The 20,820-nt window shown below is 41.2% G+C and overlaps 1 protein-coding gene and 1 long non-coding RNA gene across 2 annotated transcripts in view; both read left to right on the top strand.

The window, feature by feature from the left end:
• Positions 1-20,820, top strand: part of LOC106538099 (uncharacterized) — a 94,365-nt gene that overhangs the window by 34,137 nt on the left and 39,408 nt on the right. The window lies entirely within an intron of this gene.
• HOXC4 (homeobox C4) lies at positions 10,325-12,866 on the top strand. Its single transcript, XM_014052488.2, has 2 exons — positions 10,325-11,022; positions 11,626-12,866. Exons 1-2 carry the CDS (start codon positions 10,440-10,442, stop codon positions 11,979-11,981), a joined length of 939 nt encoding a protein of 312 aa, XP_013907963.1. The 5' UTR covers positions 10,325-10,439; the 3' UTR covers positions 11,982-12,866.

Below are 20,820 nucleotides of genomic sequence, written 5' to 3'. Positions count from 1 at the left end.
TTTATAGATAAAATATATTTATCTATAAATAGATAAATCCCATCTATTCATCTTTCTCTTTCTCTCTCTCTCTCCCCACATCTATCTATCTACCTACCTACCTATCATACCTACGTCTGTCTGTCTGTCCATCCATCCATCCATCCATCACAGTTTCACAGAGGCAAGTTATTCTTCTATATCTTTCTGGAACTGACCATATTTGTACTGCAAGTGAAACTTCTGGTGACAGAAGGAAACTCAATAGGTGTTTCCAGAAAGGAGGGGGAGAAGGGGGGGCAAGGTGCTGTATTGCTGGTTCTTCCTGTCCCCGAGGAGACCTACCATGATCAAGAGGTGGAAATGTATTTTCCGCAGTACCTTGTAGTTGCATTGGTGTGGCTTTGTGACGCGCTGACTGTTGAAATGAATCTGTAATATTGCTGTGGACAAATTGGGACTAGGGAGGGGTCTGTGACTATGCATGGAGTTACATATATAAGCAGAGACATTGGGACTGAATAATCCCGTCTCTGGAACTGGATTTCACACGCCACAGAATTTTTAGAATTATAAGGATTATTAGAATTATAGGGATTCGGATGAAAGCGACAGAGAAAAGGATTGGCCTCATGGAGTAGCCCTTCTAACCCTAACAGTTCCCCATTATTAACTCTAAAGAGGAGTGTTTCGATAGGTTCATTTCCCCAAAGTTTTCCAGCTCAGCCTTTAGGGGATATGATCCCACCAGGCAAATTTCCCTTCTATCCCTCAATAAAGGGTTTATCTTTCTTTCTTCCCTCCTTTCTCTTTAAAATTCTGTCTCCAACTGATGCATCAGAGAACCATTCCTGAAATGTTTCTACTCCAGCATCACAGCTCCTTTGGCTTCTGCAGGCTTGACTAATGGCAGTTGCAATTGGCAAAACCTGCAGAATTATATGTGCTAAACTCAGATGGGAGATACTATAGACCCTCCTACATTTATTTAACAATAAACCCACCCACCCCAACCACCACATCAGCTCAACTTTCTGTTAAGTTCCGCCTGCTGCACTGTACTTACTGTTTACAGCTTTCCCTGAATCACAGGAACTAATAAACGTTTTATTAAAAGGTTTTGATGGATTCACCATTGGGATTAACTAAGATAATAGTTTATTACACTGTGAAAAATTAAACTGAGTACCCTAGTGGGGGAAAAAAAATAAATGTTACAAATAACAAAGCTCTTCCTTAAGCATAGTGCACTGTTGTTCTCAGACTCTAGATATAAGTCACTGGATTTTTTTTAATGGATTCCCATTCCCATGTTAGATTAAGAGGCAATTAGAATAATTTTCCTAGGCAGGTCTGTCTGTCCATCCATCCATCCATCCATCATTATCTATTTGTCATTGTCTGTCTGTCTGTCTGTCTTCCATCCATCCCTATGTATTTATTTCTCTTCCTTTGTGATTTTTTTTAATGGGGGAAGAGAGAGGAAAGCACCCAGCTGACCACAAATTCAAATTAAGTAGGAAGAATGCAAGATGAGCATTCTCTATAGAACAGCGCAAAGGTTAATGGTGCTAAAAGGATCCTAGTGATCTTTTTATAAATGGAAGGACTCTCTTTCTTGCAAAATATCCTTCAAATATTGGTCTGCTAGGTAAGGGATGATTCCCCTACCCAGAAGAGCAGCCTGATTCTTCCCAAGTCTTCACATTTACACATTCCCCCCTCATCCAAATCTGAGGTGGGTTAGGGAAAAGTTTACATATGCCTGCATCACAACCTCTCAGCTTTTTGTTAATGCTATTATTTGCTATTGGTGCAAATAAGGTTTATTCACAAAATCCACTCAAGTATGATTACAGCGGATATATCACCTGTATATTACCTCCTTTAAATCTCTGATTCTTTGCAATGTGTGTATATTTGCAGAGGGAAAAGTAGAAACACAAGTGTGAGTGTGTAATGGTATCCTATATGTATTTTTCATTGGCATATAATATGCTTACGCATGCCATCATAGAAAGCAATACATGTCACATTGCTATGTATTGCTTTGAAAGCAGAAATAGACTTTTCAGATAAAAGGAGTTTTCATTTAAAGAATCCAAATGATCTGTTTGTTTATTTCATTTACGGTATAGTATTCCAAACCCTCAGTAGCAGAAGAGAAGATGGAAGACTGATTATGCATCTATTTAAAAATGTGTTCTTTCCTTGAGGGAAAGGTATAGCATAGCTTATTTCTTGTCTCATCCCTGTGTGGCATAGCTCATCATTGCTAGCTCTCTTACACTACACTGAATATTTTTGGTGGCTGTTTAGTTCCTATCATTTCAGCATATCTTTGATCTGAAGGCATTTAGCCTACAAGTCGCTTTCCTGGAAGTATTCCCTTTTAACTCTGAAGGTCTTATTTCTAAACAGAAATGGAAACAATGGCCTGCAAGCTTACTCTATGTTCCATAGATGTATCTGATGGGATGTGTAGTATAAACCTATATATTAGCCCTATTGAATGTTATACTATATTTTAAATCCAGATATTCAATCTGGTGCCCACTGCTGTTTGGACTAAAACTCCCAGATTCTGCAGCCAACGTAACCAACATTCAAGGTTTATGGGAGCAACTAATCAGGTCATCTAAAAAGCACTAGTTAGTCAATTCTCAATCGAAATAATCAAGGAAGCAAACTATCACCCCTTTGCTTATTCTAGACATTTCTGTTCTTAGAAGATAATGTTTGTATTATGAATCCAATTCTTCTGGGAGAGTCAGAAGTAGAGCAAAGTAATTAAAAGGAGAACAGAGACCATTGCAAAAGTGACTGCATATTCCAGACAGAAAAATCCAATGGTGCCAGAATCTGGGAGCAATAAATGCTCTGAAATTACCATCGATAATCCAGAATCTGGAGATTATCCTTTGGGAGTGTCAGTTCTTGGCTAGAGGATTGCAAGAGTCAGTGACATTGTGAGCAAACTGTTTTGCATTAAATGCCTTGGAAAGGTCTTTCATATTAGTTGCCAATGCTATCACCTAAAGTGGAACAAGTGTATTCCTACAAACAAACATAATTGTGGTTACAAGATGAATCAGAATAGGATGTACATGTAAATGTGCCTCCATATATATGAACCAGGCCCTATGCTGAAGGATCTTTGGTGCTCTCTGAGCTTGGTTGTTTTCTTGCAGATGTTTCATTTCCCAAACTAGGTAACACCACGAGTGCTAGCTAGCTCTCGTGGTGTTACCTAGTTTGAAAGATCGGCAAGAAATCAACCAAGTTCAGAGAGCACCAAGGACTCCTCATTTCAACCCTGAGCTACAAATATTCTCCTTTATTGGGACCTTATATTTTATTTCCCTGCAGTCCCAGCCTCTGGTGGGAACAAGCTATTTCTCTGCTTTGCTCTTATTGTGATCACACCCAACCATTTGCACCATTATTAGTTCATTGACTGCTAGCGCCTGGGTGGTTTCCTTTAAGGAGGCAAACTTTTGGATTTACCAGCAAGAAGAGACAGGGCTAACCTCTGGACTATTAAACCAGGTTCTTCCATCTTCCCCCTTGCCAAATGACAAAAGATGTTCTGAGTCATGATGAACTAATTTATTCAGCAAGCTTTCCACTGTGGTCAAGGCAGAAAAAAAGCAATCTAAAATAGATCTTTGTTTTTAAAGGAAAGCTAGTTTATTTCAGATACTTATTAGACAACCCCAAAGTTCTTCCTCCCTGTGTGTGTGTGTGTGTGTGTGTGTGTGTGTGTGTGTGTGTGTGTATCTTTCCCAAGAGCCTTTTGTTGTTATAGGCCTCTCTGAAAAATCTGCCACAGGGTGATAAGATAGGCATCAGAGGTATTTATGGGGAGAGACCCCTGTGCTTTTCCCCAGCAAGATTTTGGAGTCTTTATCTCAGCACTTAAAAAAAAAGAAGGAAAGGAAAGACAGAATATCACCAAGTTTTCATTCTCCAATTATCACTAGTCCAAACATTAGCAACTACCTATGATGGATCGGCAGAGTTGGAAAAGAAAGCAAATATATTTTCACCTTTCCAAGGGCCAATTATTTCCAAGCCAAGTCACAGAGAATTTTCAGCAAAAGGGGTGTTGGTTTAGTAGTAGCTTAACCTATCTCAACAATGTGTGTGTGTGTGTGTACAAACACACACACATGAAATTAAATCTATTAGGGATCCAGGGATCCATCCTTACCAGGGAACAAATGCCATTGACTCAAATAGGACTTCCTTCCTAGTACTGCTTTGCAAAGTAAGACAAGCTTCCTTTATGTACCTCTTGCCCTTTACTCCCAAAATATTTCCATTAATACAACATTTGGGATGGTTCAACCCCTTTACCTTTAAAATATGAGAGAAAAATTAAAGAAGGAAGGAAGAATAGTAACAGTGCTATCAATTTTGTACAGGTCTACTCAGAAGTAAATCCTGGCATGTTGGCGGAGAGTTTAGCCTTATCCTTAATTACATTAAGTCTATGTTCAGCTATTATGCTTTAAAAAAATTAAGGACAAATTGAAGCAAACCTCATCTCTGCGGCCATAAATGTGCTTTGAAGAGTTCACGAACTGGAGCATCTGAATTAGTTCCCTTTCAAAGCAGAAATAAATATATAAACGAAAGCCTGAAATATAGATTTGAATATGGCTGATCAGCAAAAGAGAAAGCGAGAAGGGGAGGAAGACTGTTGTTGTTGTGATAGTTGTTTTGAAGGAGGGGGTGGGGGGTAGGGGGGTTGGGGATGAGTTGGTTGGAGGGTTAGAAAAGGGAAAAGAAAAACCAACAATTTCTCCAGCATAAAAATGAAACATCATATTAGTTTGCCTTTGGGCTTCATTTTTTCCCTTCTACATTATAACTAGTTATTGAACTCGCTAGAAGATCTAAAGGCCATTTGCGAGGAGACAAATTTCAATGGAGGTTCCCCATCAATAACTCCTTGGCAGTGACCTATTGGATCAAGTCAAACAGGGGAGGTGAAATTCAGGTCACGCTGTCTAAGCAATATTAAAATGCGCCCACTTTTTAAAAAGCCACTTTCAACGAGATTTGAAGAAAATTGAATTCCTGGGAGAGGAAGGGAGAGAGGGAGGGGTGAACGCAGTGGGGATGGGGTACTGGTGGAAGGGAGGATGAGAAAATGAGAAAATGGTTTGCATAAATATGCTTTCCCTCTTTCCTTTTTTCTTTTTTCCTTTCTTTTTTTCTCTTTCTTTTCTTTAAAATTTTAATGTTTTAATAGTAGAGATGATAAATACTTACACAAATGAGACTGAAAGAGGGATTAAAAGATGGGGGCTATGTGAGTTTTATGTCTAGTGACATACTCTGCTTATTCAAATCGTTTCACTCCAACTCATTTTTTTTAGTGACAAGAGATTTAAGGGGGGAAAAATCAATTAAACATTTGCATATTTCTTTGCATAAATTAGATCTACCTCTTGACATTGTGGGGAGCAAGAGAAGGGGGAGGAAGAAGGGCCAATAAGGAAAGATTTTGTGGTTTTTTTCATACCTACTAATTTGTGGGGTTTTTAAAAATGAAAACAGAATTACTTGATATTCAAATAATGTGCCCTAAAGAACTCTGCTCTGTAAAACTGACCTTTCTCCTCCCATTTCCCAAAAACATTTTTCTCACCATATCCATGCATACGTAGTACATGCACACATATCTTCCCATCTAGTCAGTGAACAATCTTTTGATCTCCAAAAATGAGTCCAACTCACTGATCAGAGATATAAAATGTTTTGCTCATGTAGGAAAAAAAGTAATTTCTGGTGCATGGAAAAGTGTGTAAGTTGAATTATATTCTTGGCTCTTTTGGAGGTGTCTGCAAATAACAGCTTTGAGATGCATTTTTAAAAAAAACCTGTGTCTGTGTGACTGTGTATCTGTGTGTGCATGTGTATGACCACTTTGTTTGGCTAGGGAATGGCCTTGGTTATACTTAACATTAAAGAGTATATGGCTCGCAAGATAAAGCTTTGTGTGATGAGGATTATTCATTTAATATTTATTGGGATCGCTAAACAGGGAAATAACAAACCCTCTGTGGCTCGATACTGCATTTGGGGTGGAGGGTATGCTTATATTTATTTATTTATTTATTTGCCCGGGGAGGGTGGATCCAAGATGCACAGATTGTAAATAGCTAGAGGTGTGGGTTACCAAGCGGTCAGTATGGTAATAGCTTGCACAATGAATCCGCAGGGACAATGGGCACTTATTTTTCTTCCGTACTGTCAAAGGGACGCTTTGTATTCAGAAATAGTCCTGGAAATGGGAAGCAAAAAGATACACGTTTTTCCAACCCGATTCCCTGCTTTGGGTAGATATTAAGAATCAGGAATTATTTCCCCGAGAAGTTCTATTTCTTTTCGCAATTGCTGATCAAGAGTAATTATTACAGAAATAATGTTTGTCACCCACATTTTTTTTGCCGGTTAGGAGAAAGTGAGGCTAAGGAGAGAAGGATGCTAAATAGAAACAAAAGAGGTTTGTGCTCCACTATGGTTTTGTTTTGTTTTTCCCTACAGGGTTTAGGAGCCTTGTTTGATGGGGACAATAAGAGGAAAAGTTCTCAAACCCTGAAGGAATCAAGCTAAGCAAACACACTGAAGTTCTTTTGGGGTGGGGAGAAGGGATAATAACTCAGGAGAGACAAATCATTTCTGAAAAAGAATGTACCTAAGCTAAAATATGAAGAGGAAAGGGAATAAATTGACACAAAGAAAGAATCCAAGCCATCATAATTGGATTGCAAAATAAATATACATCTGAAAATAATAATAATAATCAAATGGTTGGCTCAGCTAGGGAGTAAATTCACTCACTCACTAGGGAGTAAATTCAGATTGGCTTTGGACTTCCAAACATTCCTACAAGCATTGGGTGATATCCTGCTACTGAATTTTCTACATAGTTAAAAAGTTCATCTAAGTTCCAAAATTGCTTGCATGATCTTGCAGTGCCTGCCAAACAGGTTCATTCAGGAGTTCTTCCTTATCCCAGAACAGCCCTGAGGTTCTTGAGCTTTAGTACTGAGAGGTGCTTAAAACTCAAACTTCTTCTACCCCTTTCCCTGTCATCAGGTTGGATTCTGCTAACATTTATAAAAAGGAGACAAGGCAAGAAATTTCCTGAATGCAGTGGGGTAAAATGCACTAGGAAGGTAAATGCGATAAGAGCCCTGAGATATGTAAAGTTCAGAAGAAAGAGCTGTAAATGCTGCTTCCTGCAGCTGGTGGTAGTACCAGAGCTAGAAGTAACAATACCATTACTACCAGCAGCAAGAGTACTAAGGTATTCTTTCTCAGAAAAAAAGAGATAGCAAAGACATTAAAAAACCCCTCTGGCATTAATAATAATTGCAAAATCAGATTTTTTTTGTCATTTCCCCTCCAGTTGACATGTATTTAGTTTGTCTTCTATGCCATGATTTTAAGGCAAAACAGCCCACCCCACTTCCCAGTTTCTTCCTTTTTTTTCCTGTCACACATAGCAACAGATACACTAGACCGAATTGTTCCTATCCGAGCATGTATCAGAATTCCTTTCCTATGGACAGTTATCTGAATCAATGGGATTTGGTGCACTGCTGAGTTAATTTCACAATATTTCTCTTTTGCCTTTTACATCATGTTGGACTACATCACTCATACTCTGCTGCCAGCCATCAACTGATTTGGAGGACTCCAGGCTGAGGAAGGCATGTTTATCATAAGGTGATACAAGACTAATACATTTTCAAGAATAAAATAGAATAGCATTTCAATTCAATTCAGTTTATTACAGTCATAGACCAGAATAGAACAGAATGATATATACTGTATACAATAATAACTTTCTTCCTCGGGAATATAAGAGCAGCCTCAGCCTCCTTTTCTTCTACCAAAGTTAATCAGTAAATAACCATTCAAATGAAGGATTAGATACCCATAGATGTGTAGAATACCATCCCAGACTACACTTTCCCCTTTAATACTGCACATGAGAAGCATTCAGTAAAGGAACAGGGCTGGGTGAGCTGTACTAAGTACTTATTGGATGTATTCTTTTTAAATGTCCAAATGCAATAAATATAAGCTCTAGTCCAATTAGAAATCACTTTCTTAGGCCTGATTACCAAAGTGAATAGATTCCATCTTGCTAAAATCTACCAAAACTGTGCATAGCTAGAAACAGTTTAATTTATGAAAAAGCATTTTTTGGAACTCTATACAGCTGCTCTTTGGAAAGAAAGAAAGAAAGAAAGAAAGAAAGAAAGAAAGAAAGAAAGAAAGAAAGAGAAAGAAAGAGAAAGGAACTTTATTGGGAAAGAGGAGGAATATATTTCTCAGGTTTTTCTAGCCCCATAAAGGACAAACTCATCAGTCGTTCATATATACCCTGTAGAATCGAATTTGTGTGAGCACCTCTATTGCAAATTCGTCTCTAGGGGGATATATGGATGATGCAAAAAGCTTGCTAATGTTCTGTTTTCTTTGATTTCCTCTTACTTGCTGATGTAATTAAAAATTTCAAATGTTTGGGGGGTGGGTGATGCATGTGTATTTTGTGTGTGTGTAACTTTGATAGATCTAACAGAATCTCATAACCAGGTGATGACTAAATAGTTAAAATAAAAAGAAAGGTAAATAATTCTACTGATAAGAAAAGCCACAATTATAACTTTTTCTTTGGAAAGAATAAACAGTCAGCATTGCAAACACAGGCTTGCACAAGCCCTTGTTAGAGAGAGAACATGCATGAGAGGGAAAGGAAGAGAGAGAGAGAGAGAGAACGCTAGCTAACTATTTCAAGTGACTGATTTATGGCGTTTTACAACCCCATAAAAACTGCTACAACCAGCCCAGAGCCTCCGACACCGCTGGCACATTTAGTCTAATAAATAAAACATAAACAGTTAACTTTATGTGTCACTTTTATTGTTATCAAGTAAAATATTGCAATGCCCTGCAAGCTATGATTTTCAACTATAATTGTTATCAAGCAATACAAGGGATTAATCCAACTCTCGGTGCCCCCTTCTCCTTCATGTAGGCTATAGATAAAGCCCTTAACTGCAATAAATGAACACTTTAAAATGTTTGCTTCAGATCAGCTTCTTTAGCCTACCCAGGGGTCTGTTTATATTGGCATCTGGGCATATATTCTGTCCACTCCTATTTCCATCAGGAAACCAGATGTTCTGAATTAAGGCCCTATACTTTTCTATTAGTTGGGGGGGTCAGGGTCCTTGTGTCATGCCTACCTCTTGTATGGGGATGGGGCATAATTATCACCCTTCTGTCTTACATTCAGTCCAGATGGGTGTAAGATGTGCACATGTTTTCCCCCAAAATTATAAAACACCACCACCACCACAATCTTTGACTGAAAGAAATCCGGATCCGAAGTGAAGAGAGCCTTCATTTGTGTGTTTCCCCTTACTGTCACCTTCTCATCCCCCCCCCTTCCCACCCTGGGAAGGGTAATGGACCTGCCCATTGGCTGCCTAGAACTTCCTCCGCATTTAGTTTCCAGCTCTTCTTGCAACTCCTCAGATCGCCCTTAAGCAAAGGTTAATGAGCATTCCTAGAACACTCCAAATGACGCAAAGGTGATTTGCATATGCCCCTGCTCCTCTCCCAACCCCCCCCTTCAGCCCTATCAGGTAAGCTGACTTCTTTTGTCTTTTCCTTCCTCTTGCCCACAAATCATTGGCATGCAAATCTTGAACTTCTTCCTACTTTTCAGTCCGAGCGTCTTGAAGGGAGCTTGTGGTCTATGGAGAGAGGCGGAGAGGGCGCTTCTGCAGACAATTATACTAGCTGAGTTCTGGGGAAGAGAGGAGGGAGGCGGAGGCAACACCCTCCCGATTTTCTTTAAGGTGAAACAAGCAAAGCAATTTTGAGCGCGCTTCCTCTCTCTCTCTCTCTGCACTGCAAAGGGGGACCTTGGGTGTTTCTCCTAAGCGATATTCACTCCATTCTTGGTTGTGTACAAGAAAGGGCTTGCTTGGGTACCTGAAAGGCAGTGAGTGGGTTAGGGTGGCGGGGGCGGGGGCGGGGAAAACCTAATGGGAAGAAGCTTTTCCTACATTCCCATCTCTCTGCCAAAAAAAATGATAGACTTTATTTCTACCATCTCCCTGATTTGACGTGGTCCTTTAAGAAAAGAAAGAAAGGCAAAGGAGAGAAGAGCCATTTCTGGTTGCCTGCATTATTTACCCTCCCACCCCCAATTTCCTTCTGCTCGGAATTGGGCGGGTGGGGGGGGGGAGAGAAAGCGAGCGAGCGAGAGAGAGAGAGACCACCGACCAAACAAGATCACACGCACCCGCTCGTGTAGACACACACACACTCGCGCGCGCACACAAATTGGATACACTTTGAATAAGCTTTTGGTTCCTTATCCGGGGACTAGCGCGGCTGGCGTGATTGGCGCAACGAGTCACATGGTGAAAGTAACTTTACGGGGTCGCCAGCTAGTAGGAGGGTTTTATGGAGCAGAAAAACGACAAAGCGAGAAAAATTATTTTCCACTCCAGAAATTAATGATCATGAGCTCGTATTTGATGGACTCTAACTACATCGATCCGAAATTTCCTCCATGCGAAGAATATTCGCAAAATAATTACATCCCAGACCACAGTCCGGAATATTACAGTCGGACTAGGGAGTCCAGTTTCCAGCATCATCACCAGGAATTGTACCCTCCACCTCCACCACCACCACCACCACCTCCTCCTCCTCCTCCACAGCGACCCAGCTACCCCGAGCGCCAGTACAGCTGTGCCAGCCTCCAAGGTCCCGGCAACCCCTCCGCGCATCCACGGGGCCATGGACAGACGCCCGGAGGCCACCATCTCCCCGAGAAAGCGCAGCAGCTCTGTGACCAAACGGCTCTCTCCAGCGCGGCTACCTCTCCTTCCCCGGCCCCTCCAGCTTGCAACCAGCAAAACCCCGAGCATCCCAGCAGCACGGCCTCTAAGCAACCCATAGTCTACCCATGGATGAAAAAAATCCACGTCAGTACTGGTAGGCAACTTTTCCTCCTCTGCTCCTTTTCTCTCAGATGCGTGTGTAGATGTGTGTGTGTGTGTGTGTGTGTGTGTTTGTGCCCCCCCTTCCTACCAAGCTCTCAGGCTCCCTCTCCCTTTCCCTCCCCCTCTCCCCTTTTCCCCCTGTCTCCTCCTTTGCTTTCGACGAGAGTCTTTGGGTTAGCACAATTGAGCTGGATTTACGACTCCGAGCGGGTAATTACACCCACCATAAATTTTATAGCCGAGCTAGTCTGGGCAGCCCCAGCCATGTGGTTCGTTCTGTTATGTATGTGTGAAACTCCAAAGGCTTGGAGAGGGGTGCATAAATAATTCAGGCTCTTCCCAAGCCAAGGAAACCCCTTCTTCTTATGAGCAAAAAGTCTTGGGTTCTTTATAACCCAGTAGGCGGATGGCTCCCCCCCCCTTTCCTTTTTTCTCCTTCTTTCGATCTCGCTCTCCCTCTCCCTCTTTCGGCGCCCTGAGCCACCGGCGATCTCGCCGGCTCTTTTCTCTCCCTCCCCCCCTCCCCAATTCCCCCGCTTCCTTGCATCCATGCGAATCTTTGGTTTGGTTTGGCTTGTTTGTTTGTTTTCTCCAGTGAACCCTAATTACAATGGAGGCGAGCCTAAGCGGTCCCGGACTGCCTACACCCGTCAGCAGGTCTTGGAATTAGAAAAAGAGTTCCACTATAACAGATACCTGACGAGGCGGAGGCGCATCGAGATTGCCCATTCCTTATGTCTCTCGGAGAGACAGATCAAGATCTGGTTTCAGAACCGGCGGATGAAATGGAAAAAAGACCACCGGCTGCCCAATACCAAAGTGAGATCCACGGCTCCGGCCAATTCCTCGGCCGGCTCCCTGCCCGCTTCTTCTTCCAACGCGGTTGCTGGCGAAGATCATTCGCAGAGCTCAGCTCAGGAGCCACGAGCAGAGGATATTACGAGGTTATAAACAAACCAACCAACCAACAACAACAACAACAAACGCCCCATGCAAATTGACTCTGATTATTTATAGAATCTAATATATATCTATATATTTTGGGGTTTTTTTTTCCTCGTAGTTTTCCCGTGCGGTGTATATATATATATTTAGGAGAGAGAGAGAGAGAGAAAGAGAGAGAGAGAGAAACACACATACATACACATACACAAAAGAATGAGGTCTGTTGGGGATCTCAAGCTTTAGGTGCATGTATTATTAGCATGAGAGGCCAGGTGGCATACCTGTTGGGGGGGTTTTTTAATCACCATTTTCAGGGTTTTATTTATTTTTTAAAAAAGGAAAGAGAATGGAAGGAAGGGCTGTGTAAGCGGATGTGTCTGCATGGAGATGTATGTATGTATGTATGTATATAAGCGTGCGTGTTGGGTTGGGGAACTAAATGTTCTGTTTTAGATGAAAAATCGGGGCATATGCTAATAATTATACAGGCAAGGAAAGAATGTAATTATTTTGCTCTCTGAGTTTACACATGGAGAACAAAAAAAAAGAGGACCATTGAAGGTTTCCCTCCCCCTCCTTTTCTTTCTTCTTGTATAAATGTGGAGAAAGATTTTTTTTTTTTTACAAAAAGGGGGGATGGCACACACGAGCTAGTAGAAACTAATAAATGTCTGGTTAGTTCAATGTGAGCAGCAAGAGATAAGGAGAGCAAGCTAGACAGCGAATTGAAGGGGAAAAATCAGTGGGTAGATTATTATTATTATTTTTTTGGCTTTTTGTCGTGGTTCTTGTGTTTTTGGACTAATTTTACATGATCATTGTAAACCTGCAATAAATGAGTTTAAGTGTATATGTGAAAGTCCCCTTGTTCAATAAAACAAAACAAAACCAGTGAGTGTGACACAGACTGATTCTGGAATGTTTGGTGAGTTATTTTGCTTTTTTGCCTGCTATTAAAAATAAAATGCTGGGAGAATAGGCAGGGACAGAATTACCTGAGTAAAAAGACCTTTTCTCAGCTAAGTTTGAAGAACTTTCCCTGGTTAGGTGTGGAGTGTTTTTTTTTAAAGTCATCTAGTGCCATGGAAGCTAAATTGTCAGCCTGCCATTGATTTTAGGAATTGTGACTTGCACCCCTTCTACTCTGTGACATCACAAGATGGGCACTGTCTTTGAACTCACACTTTACCAGGCAATCTTTGCCCTGGAGGTATACACGTGTGTTTGATTAGAAATAGATTCAGCTGATTCTGGATGAGTTTGTGCATTACTTTTTTATCTTTAAAAAAAGTGTCTTTTAAAATTTTATAGGTACGAGTCTCTTTCCCTTTGTTTAATCATGTTATCAAGTTAATTGCTTTCTTTTGCTGTCTGTAAACAACTTTAGCTCCCTTGTTATTGTACTTTAACTACATTTCTAGCATATATTGGAGATACTAGAGAGAAAGAGTAGTACTGTAGAGAATCTGGAGATGTTTACTTTTTGAGGGGAAGCAGAAAGGGTGACTGGGGAAAAATGTAGCACAGATGTGTTTGCACAAGGAATAGTTCTACTGTGATTGTAGATAGATAAGATAGATACTTTAGCAAGTGCCTTTTTAAAATGTGCTGATTGTCCTATTAATCAGCAGGCCCTGAAAAATGGAAAATAAGTAGGTGATCAAATTATGTTTTTCATGTCTTCTTTTAGATGGTAGTGCCAGGATCTTTATTTGCATTGGTAAATCTTTTAATAACCTGAAAGCAGAAATTAGTTAGGTTGCAAGAGCAGAATAATAAATGTATTTGTATATATTATCCTTAAATTATGTGCAAAATTGTGGACTATCTATAGCAATGATAGTGAATCACACAGTGTGTATGTGTGTGTATGTGTATGTATGTATATATATACACACACACACATACTGTGTGTGTATGTATATGTATGTGTATACATATACACACATATACATATACACACACATACACATACATACTGTATATACATACATTTCAGATGACACAAGAGTTTGAAAGATTAGGGAAAATGATTTCTGAAGGGCATGTTACTATAACCTTCTGATGGTAATCAGTTTTGCATCCAAGGCCTATGGAACACTTAGGAAATGACTGACAGAGATATTCAGATTATTCAGCCATTCCATTCAGGTTAATGCAGAACTTCTGTGGTTTTTAAATGGGGCATAATTAAACCTAGTAGTAATCATCCAGATTCATTTACAAACCACTTCACAAAGAAACGTGAGGTCCAGTTGAAGAGGATGACAATTCAAGCCTGTTACTTGTTCAATCCATCTGATGTATGTTGAAGAGATGACTGACAGAGCAGCCAGGCGAAAACCTATAGCATCATTTTTAAGATTCCCAGTAAAGAATACAGACGTATGTGTTGAGTGTATGGGAATTATAAATTAAAATGTTTCCTTATCACACTATCAGGCCTGTTTGTCCACCTTATTTTATAGATCAAGAGGGGAACATAGATAAGCATTCAGACTGCAGTCCTGTGCAGACTAACTTTTGAGGAAATGCCATTGAACACACCGAGGTTTACTGTGCATAAGACCTCAGCTACATATTTAATCCATCAAGTGTGTATGTTTATCAACTTCCCAGTTTTAAAAAAAAATCATTTATTCAAATATACTATTTTTGTTCTTATTACTGTAAGAAGACAAGCACACTCAGTTTTATAAACATAAATACACACTTTTCATACATCGGCCCTCTGCGAAATAAGGGAAAAAAATAAAGGGATTAAAAAAATACCCAAAGTTCTAGTTTTTCATTGTAAAAATGAAAGGTCATTGTTTTGCAACCCCCCCCCCCACAAAAAACCCCATCTGACACTCTCATACAAACCCGCATTGATATTCCATACTTAAATTAATAAGTCTTCTGAATATAATATGGATGTGCCTGTATTGCACTAGATGGTTTGTTTTAACATCCTTCTTTCACACACACACATATACACAACACACTTTTGACACCTTGTGACCAAGATCAGTTTCTGAATGTGGAGAGATTTTGTATTGGGGGCGTTCTCTGTGTCTGCCTAGGAAGCCAGGGAGGGGGTGGGGAACAAGGGGGATCATCGATCACATTTGCAACCCTATAGTCTGCATATCCATTTTTTTAAAAAAAACCTTTCAGTAAACCTCTCATTTAAATACGTGGCTGCATAACATTTATAGTGCTCTATCCCTTCCCCTAGCCTCTCCTGGATTATTTATTTATTTTCCTCCTGAAGTTTGCTTTCACTCTTTCATCTTCTGTAATCTGCCCTTCTGCAATCAGATTCTTTTGGGTTTTAAAAAATATTTATGGTTAATAATTTCATTTAGCCTTGAGACTTGGCCATGACATAATTTCTCCCCGTAGGGAACATAGATTATGATTATAAAGGCAAGCGAGAAGAGGTGTGGAGTTGGGGGGGCGGGAGAAAAAAAGAGAATGTTAAGAGATCCAAACCTCCATCCCACCATCTTTCCCACCTCCCTCTTCCCTCTTTCTCTCTTCTTTCTCAGCTTCCATGTCGAGAGCCTGAAAGGTACTTCATTGAAGTTCGAGGGGGGGAAAGGGGGGAAAAAGTGGGTTCATTCAGAGGACAACTTTTCTAGGCCAGCAGTTTTATTCTTAACGGCTCAGGCTGACCTCTGAGCCCCCCGGTGACCCGAGTGAAGTCTCTTAACGTGTACCTCTCAACGCGCCTTAGACAAACTTAAAGGCATCGCCCCTGTTTCGATTCTTTGTAAAGAAATTTTCCATCGCAATAGAGCCGGGTGGGTAGGGAGGCGCGCAGGGAGGGGAGGGGAGAGTTGGGCTTCGGACAGATTCAATGCGCTTTATCGGGCCGGTGCTGTCACCAAAATAACTCCAGAGAAAAGCAGGCAGGGTGAAGTCTCGGCCAAGCCTTGCCTACTTTGTTTCCCCTCCTTCCCGTAACTTGAAAGGTTTCCTAGAGCGGGCTAGTCCAGGCGAGAACAAAGTTTGCAACGTCAAGTAAGTCGCTTGCCTATTTTTTTTATTTTGGGGGGAGGGGGAGACTTCACCATACAAGCAGCTTCAGCATTCATACGTAGGTTTTACTCAGAAAAGAAAAAGAATAAATATATATAGCTTAACGCCAAGAGGCAAAGCGGGAAAAATCGGCTACGTTGGTTAAGGTGCGCCAAGACGCTTTGGGGTTTCTGCTGCGCGCAAGAGGCAGTTCCTCCTTTGGACGAAGGCAACCAGAGCAGGGAAGCCGGTAATCGAAGCCGGGCAGGAGAGAGACCTTCCTGAACAATCCGGATTGGAAGCTTCTGTCCATTGGCTGCCAATGAGGGAACCCTTGCAGGCCAGCGGTTCGCTTGATGGCTGTACTTTTGGGCCTCCAGCTCCGTTGTGTTGGCGAGGTTTTCTTCCTACTGTGGCAGGGTCTGCACCCGAAGCATCTGTTTTCTTACCTGAGCAGGCGTGACCACAGCACCCAAGACTCTCCTTCCTGTCTCCTGGTAGGTAGCTCAGGTTGTTCAATCCTCCCCCCACACCCTATTTCCTTTATTTCCTCCCCCCAGGGATGGGGCGGAGGTGGAGTTAAAAAAAGCAGGAGCTCTGTAGAAATATTTCTGGAGTGTTTTAGGAACTTCACGAACTCAGTGACTTGTTCCACAGCCTTCAAGTGCCCAGGCAAAACTTTTTCCAAGACATTTTCCTTCATTTCCTTGATAAGGACGGACACAAGAGGCTTGAGGGGGAAAGACAGATGGGACACACCTCCAGCCTGGGAAAGTAGGCCATGGGAGACCCTTCTTTTTTCCTTGGAAGTGATGGAGAGGGTTTAAAGAAACTTCCTGCCCAGAAAGAGCCGGTCAGGGATTCCTTAGGATCTCCACAAATTCCACCCCTTTCTGATGCTGTTTAGGAAAAGAACTCTTCCAAAAGAGAGGCTGAGAAACCGAGGAGAATTTGTCTGTTTGGACAGGACTTGGGTTTTTAAGAGAGAGAAAAAAGTAAGACAATACCTCACCCCACCCCACCCTTTTTTAAAAAAAACCATCCCTAGTATACTAATAGTTTAGCTTCTTAAGTAAAGAATGTCCCAGAAGTTTGATAACTCCCCTCTACAGCCCCTGCTCTAGACTCTTTGCTTTTGCTAAGTTATCTCTCCTTTCCCTCTCCTGTTTCTTTCTCCTCGTACAGTTTTTTTTTTGGGGGGGGGGAAGGAAAAATGTTCAAGTGCACTCTTTAATTGTAATTAAAAGACAAACATTCCGCCAGGGTTAAATGAATGAGTTACGGGTTTCCAACCATAACTGCCAGCAGCTTCAACATGTAACTTATATTTATTGTGGTCTCGTATATCATTATCTAGAGATATAGTTTTATGTACTTCCTAATCTGTCGCCTTGATTTATTTTGATGGGCAAGGTACCAAACCAAACATTTTGGGACTTTACTGAAAGAGTAGTATTTCCTAGCAAACAGCCAATAAATAGCTTTTATGTTGATGGCACTGATTTCTGGCAAAATTGTTGGCCTTTGTTTTTTTGTGTCTTCTGTTCCTGTATGTATGCATGTGTGTATTTTGTTAGTGTGTGTGTGTATGCATATATATTATAGATATTCATGTACAGTAGCATTTCAGTTGACACAAATTACTTTTTTGCATGGAAAACTACCTTCAGCTTCTGTTCTATAAAGAAGGAATCAGGGTAATATTAGCAGGCCAAATGCAGCTGTAACAAAAAGAGAAAGTAATATTTCCTTTATAAGCTCCTGCATCTGCTTTTACATGCATTCATACATAGCTAGATACATACCTATTTCTGTAACATATAGAACTGGGTATGTAAATACACACAGTTTTTATTATTGCCATTATTATTATTTACAATGACAGGATAAGTTTTCAGTTTCCCCTTTCTTATTTATTTGCTACAGGAGATGTATTAATGTACCCAAAGTTAAAAAAAAAAGGAGAAAAGAAACAGTTCCTGTTTGACAGTCAAATCCTTACAGGCACAATAATAACCTCTTTCTTTCTTTTTAAATGAATGGGACTAAGGAGACTTATGATTTAACTCACAGAAAAGTTAGGGAGAGAAGACTACTAGATTGCAATGATGTGTATTATGCACCCAATTCTCAGCCCTCGGTACTTAACTAAACATTGGGGCACACATCCTGCAATGCAAGATTGGATCCCAAATGGATCAGAGGGAACAACAAAACTCTTCCTCTTGAGAGGTTGAGCCAGTGCAATGACATCCTTCCGCAGTCACCTCACCCAAATCTTAACTCAGACAAAGGCACCTTCAATTCTCAAGCCAACTATGTACTCCTGGCTAACAGGAAAATGGTATTTGGGGATGAAATATGGGGGCTTTTTTGCTTCCATTCCTAGCATGCCTCACTCACTCCGGAATAAACAACTTCTGACCATGGAAATGCAATAGGCCAATAGCTCCTGCTAAATATCACCATGAATTTAGCTCCTCCCTTTTGATGCTGCTCTAAACTAGTGGCCCTCTCTGAGTTCGCTAAAATAAATCAAAACCCTCCACATGTGACTCATAATTTTCTGAAACTATCGTGGAACCATTTTATTGGGTGACCTCAAGTCCCAGGATTACCAGAGAAAAGGAATCATTTATTTCTCATTGCACTCTGGACACTTGTTCATAAATGTTATAAGCCTGTAAATTATGAACAGCGTGATATTTTTTTTCTTTTTCTCTTGGTCCTGCCACAGGCAGCAATAAGGCAACCTAGAGGAGGGAAAGGGCAAGAAGCCCCTGAATGTGAATGCATCTTTTTCTAGCTCACATTTCCTACCATCTGTAGAACTGCTGCTTCAGCCTCAACCTTTACAAATATATGTTGCACAACACTTTTTATGACTTCCAGCCCAAAGGTGGGGTTTCTTGAGAATTATAAGTCCTAAAGCCCACCATGGCTGCAGGTCACCAGGAAGGGTATAGATATCCTGAAGCTTTCCCAGATGGGTTGGTTTACTCTTAACACCCAGTCACCTGGATTTCTGCAAGTCTCTCCCACCATCCCATAGAGTCACTAAGCAGGATTTTCTAGAGCTGATGAGCTATATGGAGGATACCCAACAATACCCTGGCAGTAGCAGCAGTAATAATGGTCGTCATTAGAAAGATCATCTAGTCTTGACTTCATGGTCTGATGGGAGAATACTGAGGAGAACTATTATTCTTCCTGGCTCGGTTGAGTTGATAATCCCACTCCTTTTCTGAATGTTGGTCTTGGTCCTTCCTTGATTTTGTAGCTGATCTTCTGCCTCTTCTGAGAATTTTATCTTTTCTTGACCTGCCCGGTGTTTCCCAGGAAGGCTAAAGTGGAGCTATTGTTTGTCCTGGAGTTCCCTGCCATACTCTTAGCCAACATATCTCCCTTTCTAGGAAGGGAAGTCAACACCCTTTGGTCTGGCTTAAAAGGCTTCAGAGGTGCTTAATTGGTGGGGGTGAGTCAGTTCCTGCTTCCCTTTTGATGGCAAATTCTGATTTTAATTGTAGCTGGGGTGGGGGAAGGAGATGGTGCCGGATCTCCATACATTAGGGAGTTTGGCAAGCCAGACACAATGCCTTTTGCCCTGTGGTGGAGAGCTCTGAAAGACACCTTGGTTGGCAGGAGTCCTACCAAAGGCCCCAGGCTTGCTGCAGTTGCTTAAAAGCTGGCAAAATTCTTGACTCCAACCAAGATCAGCCATAAGATGACCATTGATTTTGGAGGTAAGATCAACGTAGATTAAGGAGAGGGATAAAGAGTGATGGATAAAATGCTGGATTCAAGACCTCATGAGCCAAAAATGAAAAATATGGGATTCCCTCTCCACTGATCACTAACAGCCAAATATTACCTCAATGACAGGCAAAGTGCAGTTCACATTTTATTTTATCTTTTCCTTTTCCTTGTCTATTCTTAAGCAGTCTTTCCCCCCTCTGTCTTGTATGCTGGTGCTGATCACCTCCACCACCCACCATCTGAGCAAGGGTTCTCTAACTACAATAGTTCTTCCCCATTGGCTCTCAATGGATTGTCTTTTTGTTGTTGTTAGTTCATAGCGACCATTCCTCCAGGCCTTGTTGTCCTCTACCTTCCTCTGGAGTCCATTTAAGCTCCCGCCTACTGCTTCAGTGACTCCATCCAGCCACCTCATTCTCCGTCATCCCCTTCTTCTTTCGCCCTCAGTCTTTCCCAGCATTAAGCTCTTCTCCCATGAGCCCTTCCTATATAGATGGATACAATGGTATTTTAAAATGGCCATATAGATGAAGCCTGGAGGGGGAGGGGGAGGGAACCTTCTCTGCCTTTTCCCTGCCTCCCTAACATTAAAATAGGGCCCAGCTTCTCAGAAAATCCACAACGTGCTCAGGCAATAAAGAGCAGAACCAGAAAGGTTCTTCCCTTTGCGGAATAGAAAGAGAAATCCTGCACTGAGCACACTGTTGTGAGGGTATGTATTGTATATTGTAAGTGTGTGTGTGTGTGTGTGTGTCAATAAAAAGGGAGAGTTCTCCTGATCCTCGCTTAAAGAAAGGTTCCTCTTACCAAAGCTTCCTTCCGGGCCTTGCAAAATAAACAAAGGATGGAGGAGTCTTGCAGGGCTGTGGCTCCGAGTTTCTCACCAAACCAGGCCTTGACCCATAAAGACATCCCAACAAACCATGGTTCTTTCACCACCTTCTGCTGAACCCATAAAAAAACTTGTCATGCTGCAAGTGCCTCCCTCCAAGTGTAATATATGCCATCAAGGGATCTGGGTCTTTTTTCAGAGCCTTCACTTTTACATAAAACACACACACACACACACACAAACGTCTTGGTT

This window comes from Thamnophis sirtalis, unplaced genomic scaffold, assembly GCF_051295495.1.
Source record: "Thamnophis sirtalis isolate CommonGarterSnake01/CBP01778 unplaced genomic scaffold, rThaSir2_p1.2 scaffold_3, whole genome shotgun sequence".
Classification (NCBI taxonomy): domain Eukaryota; kingdom Metazoa; phylum Chordata; class Lepidosauria; order Squamata; family Natricidae; genus Thamnophis; species Thamnophis sirtalis.
The sequence above is the reverse complement of the archived record's forward strand: the minus strand, read 5'-3'. Positions and strand labels throughout refer to the sequence as shown.

Coding starts and splice junctions, on each gene's coding strand:
- HOXC4 (XM_014052488.2), top strand. CDS start 10,440: ATGGTGAAAGTAACTTTACGGGGTCGCCAGCTAGTAGGAGGGTTTTAT. Junction 11,023..11,625: donor AAAAATCCACGTCAGTACTG/GTAGGCAACTTT, acceptor TGTTTTCTCCAG/TGAACCCTAATTACAATGGA.